Raw genomic sequence first — 11,504 nt, 5'->3', positions numbered from 1 at the left:
CACTTGTTATGAGTACGGGGGTATAGCTCAGTGGTAGAGCATTTGACTGCAGATCAAGAGGTCCCCGGTTCAAATCCGGGTGCCCCCTCATTTTGTTTGATATTTTTGCTCATACTTGAACCTCAGTAAGTATAATCTTTAGAAGCACATTGTATCATCTGGTGTGAGTATGTCCATTACAGTTTCGAGAACAGTAGAGTAGAAAAAAAAAACACTGTTACCCTTAGCAACAACAATCTATAATGTATTATCATAGTTACATTCACCACTTTGCTTTACATCTCATCACATTTAATTTAATCTCACTGTATAGTGTCATAGTAGTAGTGTCTGATGGTTGCTATTGCAATTTACTGGTCAGCAATACAATGCCAGCCAGTCAGTCAGTCAGTCAAAGAGATTGGCCTTGGAGTGTTCTGACTTGATGAGGCTGGAGACCAGGGGATGGAGGACACTGCTGTAGGTATCCACCTGGCTGTCCTCCTGCCCCAGCCCTGAGAACTCAACACAAGGCTCCAGGTTGGAAGGAACCAGCCTCTTCTTGTCTTGGGAGAAAGAGAAACAGAAAGAGAGAAAAATAGCCTTTTTACTCCCTTTGACCAGAGGGGGGTGCTATAATCCCACGTAAATTGTTGGTGTTGTTATTATGTGCCTCAGGTCAAGGAAAAAATAATTGTACCTTTCCAAGACTCAGAGGAATTACTGGTACCCACAACCCTCCAGTCATTAATATACCTGCAGAAATATTAAAAAGCATTGTTGCTTTGGGTAGCACTGTATTGCAACTGTCTCAATGGGATCACCTGTTATAATGAAGGATGATTAAAAAAGGTACATATGGAGGCTATTTACTCGTCAAAGTTGAGAGCGTTGGTCCACTCCAGTAGTTCATCCACTTCCCACTCTACGATGTGGTTGGGTCCCAGCTGCTCCACGGCGTCCATCATGCCCTGGGCTGACCGCTCCACCAGCATGGCTGTCTCACTATGCTCTGTACGTGCATGCAGACATCCACGGTCATACCTGCGGACAGTTGGTTGAAGAACAGGTGAGGCTGAGGGGAACAGGTAGATGGACAGGTGAGTTTGAGGGGGACAGGTGAGGCTGAGGGGAACAGGTAGAGGGACAGGTGTGGGTGAGGTGAACAGGTAGAGAGACAAGTGAGGCTGAGGGGGACAGGTAGAGGGACAGGTGAGGCTGAGGGGAACAGGTAGAGGGACAGGTATGGTTGAGGGGGACAGGTGAGGGTGAGGGGGGCAGGTAGAGTGACAGGTGTGGGTGAGGGGTACAGGTAGGCTGAGGGGGACAGGTAGGCTGAGGGGGACAGGTAGGGTTGAGGGGGACAGGTAGAGGGACAGGTGAGGCTATTACAGGTTAGCATTGCTGTTACAAATAAGCAATAATTATGCAGTTTGAGCATACAGGTGAGTAGTGCTGTTGAATACAGGTGAGTGAACAGGTGAATAGTGCTGTTGAATACAGGTGAGTGAACAGGTGAGTAGTGCTGTTGAATACAGGTGAGTGAACAGGTGAGTAGTGCTGTTGAATACAGGTGAATAGTGCTGTTGAATACAGGTGAGTAGTGCTGTTGAATACAGGTGAGTGAACAGGTGAGTAGTGCTGTTGAATACAGGTGAGTGAACAGGTGAGTAGTGCTGTTGAATACAGGTGAGTGAACAGGTAAGTAGTTCTGTTGAATACAGGTGAGTGAACAGGTGAGTAGTGCTGTTGAATACAGGTGAGTAGTTCTGTTGAATACAGGTGAGTGAACAGGTGAGTAGTGCTGTTGAATACAGGTGAGTGAACAGGTGAGTAGTGCTGTTGAATACAGGTGAGTGAACAGGTGAGTAGTGCTGTTGAATACAGGTGAGTGAACAGGTGAGTAGTGCTGTTGAATACAGGTGAGTGAACAGGTGAGTAGTGCTGTTGAATACAGGTGAGTGAACAGGTGAGTAGTGCTGTTGAATACAGGTGAGTAGTACTGTTGAATACAGGTGAGTAGTACTGTTGAATCCAGGTGAGTGAACAGGTGAGTGGTGCTGTTGCAGACAGGTGAGTAAACAGGTGAGTAGTGCTGTTGCAGACAGGTGAGTAAACAGGTGAGTAGTGCTGTTGGATACAGGTGAGTAGTGCTGTTGCATACAGGTGAGTAGTGCTGTTGCATACAGGTGAGTAGTGCTGTTGCATACAGGTGAGTGAACAGGTGAGTAGTGCTGTTGAATACAGGTGAGTGAACAGGTGAATAGTGCTGTTGAATACAGGTGAGTGAACAGGTGAGTAGTGCTGTTGAATACAGGTGAGTGAACAGGTGAGTAGTGCTGTTGAATACAGGTGAGTAGTGCTGTTGAATACAGGTGAGTAGTGCTGTTGAATACAGGTGAGTGAACAGGTGAGTAGTACTGTTGAATACAGGTGAGTGAACAGGTGAGTAGTGCTGTTGAATACAGGTGAGTAGTGCTGTTGAATACAGGTGAGTAGTGCTGTTGAATACAGGTGAGTGAACAGGTGAGTAGTACTGTTGAATACAGGTGAGTAGTGCTGTTGAATACAGGTGAGTAGTGCTGTTGAATACAGGTGAGTGAACAGGTGAGTAGTGCTGTTGAATACAGGTGAGTGAACAGGTGAGTAGTGCTGTTGAATACAGGTGAGTGAACAGGTGAGTAGTACTGTTGAATACAGGTGAGTGAACAGGTGAGTAGTGCTGTTGAATACAGGTGAGTGGTACTGTTGAATACAGGTGAGTAGTGCTGTTGAATACAGGTGAGTGAACAGGTGAGTAGTACTGTTGAATACAGGTGAGTGAACAGGTGAGTAGTGCTGTTGAATACAGGTGAGTGAACAGGTGAGTAGTGCTGTTGAATACAGGTGAGTGAACAGGTGAGTAGTGCTGTTGAATACAGGTGAGTAGTACTGTTGAATACAGGTGAGTAGTACTGTTGAATCCAGGTGAGTGAACAGGTGAGTGGTGCTGTTGCAGACAGGTGAGTAAACAGGTGAGTAGTGCTGTTGCAGACAGGTGAGTAAACAGGTGAGTAGTGCTGTTGGATACAGGTGAGTAGTGCTGTTGCATACAGGTGAGTAGTGCTGTTGCATACAGGTGAGTAGTGCTGTTGCATACAGGTGAGTGAACAGGTGAGTAGTGCTGTTGAATACAGGTGAGTGAACAGGTGAATAGTGCTGTTGAATACAGGTGAGTGAACAGGTGAGTAGTGCTGTTGAATACAGGTGTGTGAACAGGTGAGTAGTGCTGTTGAATACAGGTGAGTAGTGCTGTTGAATACAGGTGAGTAGTGCTGTTGAATACAGGTGAGTGAACAGGTGAGTAGTACTGTTGAATACAGGTGAGTGAACAGGTGAGTAGTGCTGTTGAATACAGGTGAGTAGTGCTGTTGAATACAGGTGAGTAGTGCTGTTGAATACAGGTGAGTGAACAGGTGAGTAGTGCTGTTGAATACAGGTGAGTGAACAGGTGAGTAGTACTGTTGAATACAGGTGAGTAGTGCTGTTGAATACAGGTGAGTAGTGCTGTTGAATACAGGTGAGTGAACAGGTGAGTAGTGCTGTTGAATACAGGTGAGTGAACAGGTGAGTAGTGCTGTTGAATACAGGTGAGTGAACAGGTGAGTAGTACTGTTGAATACAGGTGAGTGAACAGGTGAGTAGTGCTGTTGAATACAGGTGAGTAGTACTGTTGAATACAGGTGAGTAGTGCTGTTGAATACAGGTGAGTGAACAGGTGAGTAGTACTGTTGAATACAGGTGAGTGAACAGGTGAGTAGTGCTGTTGAATACAGGTGAGTGAACAGGTGAGTAGTGCTGTTGAATACAGGTGAGTGAACAGGTGAGTAGTGCTGTTGAATACAGGTGAGTAGTGCTGTTGAATACAGGTGAGTAGTGCTGTTGAATACAGGTGAGTAGTGCTGTTTAATACAGGTGAGTGAACAGGTGAGTAGTGCTGTTGAATACAGGTGAGTGAACAGGTGAGTAGTACTGTTGAATACAGGTGAGTGAACAGGTGAGTAGTGCTGTTGAATACAGGTGAGTGAACAGGTGAGTAGTGCTGTTGAATACAGGTGAGTGAACAGGTGAGTAGTGCTGTTGAATACAGGTGAGTGAACAGGTGAGTAGTGCTGTTGAATACAGGTGAGTGAACAGGTGAGTAGTGCTGTTGAATACAGGTGAGTGAACAGGTGAGTAGTTCTGTTGAATACAGGTGAGTGAACAGGTGAGTAGTGCTGTTGAATACAGGTGAGTGAACAGGTGAGTAGTGCTGTTGAATACAGGTGAGTGAACAGGTGAGTAGTGCTGTTGCATACAGGTGAGTAGTGCTGTTGAATACAGGTGAGTAGTGCTGTTGAATACAGGTGAGTGAACAGGTGAGTAGTGCTGTTGAATACAGGTGAGTAATGCTGTTGAATACAGGTGAGTAAACAGGTGAGTAGTGCTGTTGAATACAGGTGAGTGAACAGGTGAGTAGTGCTGTTGAATACAGGTGAGTGAACAGGTGAGTAGTGCTGTTGAATACAGGTGAGTGAACAGGTGAGTAGTTCTGTTGAATACAGGTGAGTGAACAGGTGAGTAGTGCTGTTGAATACAGGTGAGTGAACAGGTGAGTAGTGCTGTTGAATACAGGTGAGTGAACAGGTGAGTAGTGCTGTTGCATACAGGTGAGTAGTGCTGTTGAATACAGGTGAGTAGTGCTGTTGAATACAGGTGAGTGAACAGGTGAGTAGTGCTGTTGAATACAGGTGAGTAATGCTGTTGAATACAGGTGAGTGAACAGGTGAGTAGTGCTGTTGAATACAGGTGAGTGAACAGGTGAGTAGTGCTGTTGAATACAGGTGAGTGAACAGGTGAGTAGTGCTGTTGAATACAGGTCAGTGAACAGGTGAGTAGTGCTGTTGAATACAGGTGAGTAGTGCTGTTGAATACAGGTGAGTAGTGCTGTTGAATACAGGTGAGTGAACAGGTGAGTAGTGCTGTTGAATACAGGTCAGTGAACAGGTGAGTAGTGCTGTTGAATACAGGTGAGAGAACAGGTGAGTAGTGCTGTTGAATACAGGTGAGTAGTGCTGTTGAATACAGGTGAGTAGTGCTGTTGAATACAGGTGAGTGAACAGGTGAGTAGTGCTGTTGAATACAGATGAGAGAACAGGTGAGTAGTGCTGTTGAATACAGGTGAGTGAACAGGTGAGTAGTGCTGTTGAATACAGATGAGAGAACAGGTGAGTAGTGCTGTTGAATACAGGTGAGTGAACAGGTGAGTAGTGCTGTTGAATACAGGTGAGTGAACAGGTGAGTAGTGCTGTTGAATACAGATGAGAGAACAGGTGAGTAGTGCTGTTGAATACATGTGAGTGAACAGGTGAGTAGTGCTGTTGAATACAGGTGAGTGAACAGGTGAGTAGTGCTGTTGAATACAGGTGAGTGAACAGGTGAGTAGTGCTGTTGAATACAGGTGAGTAGTGCTGTTGAATACAGGTGAGTGAACAGGTGAGTAGTGCTGTTGAATACATGTGAGTGAACAGGTGAGTAGGGCTGTTGAATACAGATGAGAGAACAGGTGAGTAGTGCTGTTGAATACAGGTGAGTGAACAGGTGAGTAGTGCTGTTGAATACAGGTGAGTGAACAGGTGAGTAGTGCTGTTGAATACAGGTGAGTGAACAGGTGAGTAGTGCTGTTGAATACAGGTGAGTGAACAGGTGAGTAGTGCTGTTGAATACAGGTGAGTGAACAGGTGAGTAGTACTGTTGAATACAGGTGAGTGAACAGGTGAGTAGTGCTGTTGAATACAGGTGAGTAGTGCTGTTGAATACAGGTGAGTAGTGCTGTTGAATACAGGTGAGTAGTGCTGTTGAATACAGGTGAGTGAACAGGTGAGTAGTACTGTTGAATACAGGTGAGTGAACAGGTGAGTAGTGCTGTTGAATACAGGTGAGTAGTGCTGTTGAATACAGGTGAGTAGTGCTGTTGAATACAGGTGAGTGAACAGGTGAGTAGTGCTGTTGAATACAGGTGAGTAGTGCTGTTGAATACAGGTGAGTGAACAGGTGAGTAGTGCTGTTGAATACAGGTCAGTGAACAGGTGAGTAGTGCTGTTGAATACAGGTGAGTAGTGCTGTTGAATACAGGTGAGTAGTGCTGTTGAATACAGGTGAGTGAACAGGTGAGTAGTGCTGTTGAATACAGATGAGAGAACAGGTGAGTAGTACTGTTGAATACAGGTGAGTGAACAGGTGAGTAGTGCTGTTGAATACAGATGAGTGAACAGGTGAGTAGTGCTGTTGAATACAGGTGAGTAGTGCTGTTGAATACAGGTGAGTAGTGCTGTTGAATACAGGTGAGTGAACAGGTGAGTAGTGCTGTTGAATACAGATGAGAGAACAGGTGAGTAGTGCTGTTGAATACAGGTGAGTAGTGCTGTTGAATACAGGTGAGTAGTGCTGTTGAATACAGGTGAGTGAACAGGTGAGTAGTACTGTTGAATACAGGTGAGTGAACAGGTGAGTAGTACTGTTGAATACAGATGAGAGAACAGGTGAGTAGTGCTGTTGAATACAGGTGAGTAGTGCTGTTGAATACAGGTGAGTAGTGCTGTTGAATACAGGTGAGAGAACAGGTGAGTAGTGCTGTTGAATACAGGTGAGAGAACAGGTGAGTAGTGCTGTTGAATACAGATGAGAGAACAGGTGAGTAGTGCTGTTGAATACAGGTGAGTAGTGCTGTTGAATACAGGTGAGTAGTGCTGTTGAATACAGGTGAGTAGTGCTGTTGAATACAGGTGAGTGAACAGGTGAGTAGTGCTGTTGAATACAGGTGAGTGGTGCTGTTGCAGGTAAGGACACACACTAACTCACATCTGCTTCAACCATTCAATCTTCCTCCTCTTCTTCCTCGTGTCCACGTCCTGACGACGCTGCAGTTTGGAATTGTGAAACTCCACCTTCCTGCCATTGGTCTCCAACGTGATGATGTCACCTAACAGAGCAGCCTGAACCAATACAGAGAGAGTGCACAGCGCTTCTCAAATGATTCTTCTTTCACAGAGTAGCTGAGTACTGCACTAAAACAATGAAGGCAAACAAAGTATCTCTGTTGGCGGTTCCAACCCTATCATACTGAACCCACATCTGATACAGTGTGATATCATGGAATCAGAACTGCTGCACCACCTTCCCAGAGAGCAGTCTCCAGCCGTTGTTCTCCACGCGGTGGTACCAGCCAGCATGGTCGTCCTGCACCTGGGTCCTCCCGTTGTGTATCTGCCTGGGGACGGACCTCTTCTGTCTGGGGTGGGTGTAGTCCTTGGGGCTGTTGGCACACATGTCCACGATGGGTCGATGGGTGTAGATCTTATAGTAGATGCTCGGTGGAAAGGTGGTCTGTGAGGGGAGAGAAAAACTCATCTCACATTAGCATGCACACATCTATTTGTATTGCATAAATCATCGTAGATAGATTTTGAAATAAATTCAGGTATTAGTATTGCGAGTGATGGGTGTTTATCTAAGCAATAAGGCCCAGGGATGTGTGGTATATGGCCAATATACCACGGCTAAGGGCTATTCTTATCCACGATGCAACGCGGAGTGCCTGGATACAGCCCTTAGCCGTGGTATATTGGCCATATACCACAAACCCCGAGGTGCCTTATAGCTATTGAAAACTGGTTACCAACACAATTAGAGCAGTAATACATGTTTTGTCATACCGGGGTCTGAAGAAGACAGCTTGTCTGTCCAAACATTGGTTATTCAATTATTGCACAGGAGCTCCTAGAGTGTGAGGCTCTCCTTCTCTTTCTCATATGGTCTGATATAACACAGCTGTCAGCCAATCAGCATTCGGGGCTTGAACCACCCAGATTATAATGTGCATTTTAGCACTGACAAAATGAACTTACCCCTCCCAGTCTGAATCTGATGTGGACTCCTGCAGCAGCATCCATAATATTTGCCTGCAACAACAATAGTAACATTCATTATGTGTCTGTCTGTGTGTGTCTGTCTGCATGTGTGTGTATATCTGGTGTCTGTACCTCTCTGGGGTTGACATTTTTTAGCAGGAGTCGAGGGTCTCCCTGGTTACGGAACCTCACAAGGTTCTTGAAGTACTGGAACACGCGTGTATCCTACACATAGGATATAGAGAGGTTACACGGTCTGTGCGTGTTAGTGTGTGTTGTATTGTGGTTCCACCCACCACATGTCTCCTCCATGTCCTCTGTATCATCCTGGCAGCCCTGTGGTAGACTCTCTGCTGCCTGCCGTCCAGCTCCATCATCTCCTCCACTGGGGGGGACGAAGGGGCACTGGGAGGGGATTAAAGGGGTAACTATGGTGGGCTGAGATCCGTGTTTGAAGTGGGGTGGTGTGACTGGTACTAATAACCTTCATTTTTACTGCTTGAGTTGTGGCACATCATCTTATACCTGCTCTAAAATACTGAGGCATGGTAACTTTAGGTGTTAGGTGGTGGAGGCGTATCCATTTAATGTTGAGTTTAGGAATAACTTCTACTAACCTTTCTATTGCGTAATTGTTCTTCTCCATGCTTATGAACTGTGCCTGTGACCGAAATGGGTAAATACAAAGTGCATTAAAGAACTGTTGTTATGCAACGGCCACAATGGACAGAGAACCAATGCAGCAAAACAGGACACAGGAACGCGTAGAATACACACTGGCAAAATACAGACAGACAAGTGACTCGCCCAGCATCTGCGTCAGAAAACGGAACCGTCTACATTCGTCGCACTATGATGATCCAACCACCTATTCCAATTGCGCACAGAACTTACCCTAAATGTGTCTGTTCAAAACAGAAAGCTTGAACCTTTGAAAGATATAGATGACAAGTTAGTTAATCCATGTCATCATTTGTTTTCGTTACATATATTTGCCAAACATGCCCTAAACGCAGGGTTTGTATGTTCGGGTTTTCAGCTGTTTGAGCAAACGCCATTTGGTTACCAAGCAACATGCAGAGCGTGTCACGAGCTTCATTTCCATCCAATTGGCGACGTCTTGTCACGCGAATATGCAAAAATTCGCATACAAACAAAATGCTATATTCCTACCACAATTGTGTTTCCATCAAGTATATTTTGTTTTGAATAAAAGTATATGCGTGATGATGTAGTGCACATACACATTTTTGCAGTTACACGAGTTTCCATCGCATTTACCGTGGCCTTTTTATTGCATTTACCTTACTTATCTCACCTCATTTGCTCACATTGTATATAGACTTGTTTCTACTGTATTATTGACTGTATGTTTGTTTTACTCCATGTGTAACTCTGTGTTGTTGTATGTGTCGAACTGCTTTGCTTTATCTTGGCCAGGTCGCAGTTGTAAATTAGAACTTATTCTCAACTAGTCTACCTGGTTAAATAAAGGAAGAAGAAAAAAAATCAACTCTATTGATCGTTTTCTAACAATTTTTTTGTTGCGTTTTATATAACAGCCAGTCGATATAGCGCGGGTATAGCCTACATGATGAGATTATTATGGACAAAAGAGCAATATTGATTTTGTTTGTCAAACAAATGAGAATAAGACCCCTTAATATTTATTGGAAATGAGCATCAAGCTCATCACCCCCCCCCCCCCCCCCCCCCCCCCCCCCACACACACACACACATGAGATCTCTGCTGTTGCAGCAGCTCCATGTCTATATGGATGTTACCTGTAGGAAGTGGTCTATCTGCTGCAGCATCTCTGTGTCTATGGATGTTACCTGTAGGAAGTGGTCTATCTGCTGCAGCAGCTCTGTGTCTATGGATGTTACCTGTAGGAAGTGGTCTATCTGCTGCAGCAGCTCTGTGTCTATGGATGTTACCTGTAGGAAGTGGTCTATCTGCTGCAGCAGCTCTGTGTCTATGGATGTTACCTGTAGGAAGTGGTCTATCTGCTGCAGCAGCTCTGTGTCTATGGATGTTACCTGTAGGAAGTGGTCTATCTGCTGCAGCAGCTCTGTGTCCATGGATGTTACCTGTAGGAAGTGGTCTATCTGCTGCAGCAGCTCTGTGTCTATGGATGTTACCTGTAGGAAGTGGTCTATCTGCTGCAGCAGCTCTGTGTCTATGGATGTTACCTGTAGGAAGTGGTCTATCTGTTGCAGCAGCTCTGTGTCCATGGATGTTACCTGTAGGAAGTGGTCTATCTGCTGCAGCAGCTCTGTGTCTATGGATGTTACCTGTAGGAAGTGGTCTATCTGCTGCAGCAGCTCTGTGTCTATGGATGTTACCTGTAGGAAGTGGTCTATCTGCTGCAGCAGCTCTGTGTCTATGGATGTTACCTGTAGGAAGTGGTCTATCTGCTGCAGCAGCTCTGTGTCTATGGATGTTACCTGTAGGAAGTGGTCTATCTGCTGCAGCAGCTCTGTGTCTATGGATGTTACCTGTAGGAAGTGGTCTATCTGCTGCAGCAGCTCTGTGTCTATGGATGTTACCTGTAGGAAGTGGTCTATCTGCTGCAGCAGCTCTGTGTCTATGGATGTTACCTGTAGGAAGTGGTCTATCTGCTGCAGCAGCTCTGTGTCTATGGATGTTACCTGTAGGAAGTGGTCTATCTGCTGCAGCAGCTCTGTGTCTATGGATGTTACCTGTAGGAAGTGGTCTATCTGCTGCAGCAGCTCTGTGTCTATGGATGTTCTTTTCTACTTAACGGTTAGGATGTGAGGAATTGCAAGGGACTGAAACTCTGCATCCAGCGTCTCTATGGAGAATGAAGATTCTATACAAATGCAAAATCAATTTAGTTAATCACACATTACACACTGTCCCTCTAGAAAAAGAGGGAAATACTGTACGTCAGTATACTCTAGTTTACACAGAGCAGTGCATGCAAGGCAACAAGGCAGTTGAGGACAGCTTCAATCTCACCCAGTGGTGCAGGTGTAGGGGTGGCCATGCATACGCCCACCTACTTCTGGGCCAGCCCAGCCTCACATTCAATTTGCGCATATATGTACAAAATGTATTTGCAGCCTGTCTGGGCATATGCCCAGAGAGAGAGAGAGAGAGAGAGAGAAAGAGAGAGAAACCTTGCCAGGGTGTGAGGTAGATGGATAGAAGAGGGGACGATGGGAAGGGAGAAGGGAGAAGAGAAGGGAGAAGGGAGAAGAGAAGGGAGAAGGGAGAAGGGAGAAGGGAAGGGAGAAGGGAAGGGAGAAGGGAGAAGGGAAGGGAGAAGGGAAGGGAGAAGGGAGAAGGGAAGGGAGAAGGGAAGGGAAGGGAGAAGAGAAGGGAGAAGGGAAGGGAGAAGGGAAGGGAAAAGGGAAGGGAGAAGGGAGGAGGAAGGGAGAAGGGAGAAGGGAGAAGGGAAGGGAGAAGGGAAGGGAGAAGGGAGAAGGGAAGGGAGAAGGGAAGGGAGAAGGGAGAAGGGAAGGGAGAAGGGAGAAGGGAAGGGAGAAGGGAGAAGGGAAGGGAGAAGAGAAGGGAGAAGGGAAGGGAGAAGGGAAGGGAGAAGGGAGAAGGGAGAAGGGAAGGGAGAAGGG

The 11,504-nt window shown here is 45.8% G+C and overlaps 1 protein-coding gene and 1 non-coding gene across 3 annotated transcripts; one reads left to right on the top strand and one right to left on the bottom strand.

Annotated features, from left to right (window-relative positions):
• Positions 1-16: 16 nt before the first annotated feature.
• trnac-gca (transfer RNA cysteine (anticodon GCA)) lies at positions 17-88 on the top strand. The gene has a single exon. It is a non-coding gene; the product is annotated as a tRNA-Cys (tRNA).
• Positions 89-220: 132 nt separating this feature from the next.
• Positions 221-8,682, bottom strand: LOC139366670 (protein MFI-like). 2 transcript variants are annotated; one of them, XM_071104350.1, is made up of 9 exons: positions 8,525-8,682; positions 8,204-8,312; positions 8,040-8,132; positions 7,905-7,958; positions 7,174-7,383; positions 6,859-6,992; positions 853-1,023; positions 680-735; positions 221-545 (listed from the first exon to the last, which is right to left on the bottom strand). In XM_071104350.1, exons 1-9 carry the CDS (start codon positions 8,551-8,553, stop codon positions 388-390), a joined length of 1,014 nt encoding a protein of 337 aa, XP_070960451.1. In that variant the 5' UTR covers positions 8,554-8,682; the 3' UTR covers positions 221-387. The 2 variants fall into 2 exon arrangements, with proteins under 2 accessions (XP_070960451.1, XP_070960453.1); XM_071104352.1 differs by lacking the exon at positions 680-735 and having other exon boundaries at positions 401-545.
• Between the last annotated feature and the right edge of the window lie 2,822 nt (positions 8,683-11,504).

This window comes from Oncorhynchus clarkii, chromosome 15 (genome assembly GCF_045791955.1).
Source record: "Oncorhynchus clarkii lewisi isolate Uvic-CL-2024 chromosome 15, UVic_Ocla_1.0, whole genome shotgun sequence".
NCBI classification, from domain to species: domain Eukaryota; kingdom Metazoa; phylum Chordata; class Actinopteri; order Salmoniformes; family Salmonidae; genus Oncorhynchus; species Oncorhynchus clarkii.
This window is presented reverse-complemented; position numbering and strand designations above follow the sequence as displayed.

What these genes read in the sequence shown, in the direction of transcription:
- LOC139366670 (XM_071104350.1), bottom strand. Translation starts at nt 8,553, where the DNA reads ATGGAGAAGAACAATTACGCAATAGAAAG. An exon ending in AAAATGTCAACCCCAGAGAG is followed by an intron (nt 7,959 to 8,039) that starts GTACAGACACCA and finishes TTGTTGTTGCAG; the next exon opens with GCAAATATTATGGATGCTGC. An exon ending in TTCCTCTGAGTCTTGGAAAG is followed by an intron (nt 546 to 679) that starts GTACAATTATTT and finishes CTTTCTCCCAAG; the next exon opens with ACAAGAAGAGGCTGGTTCCT.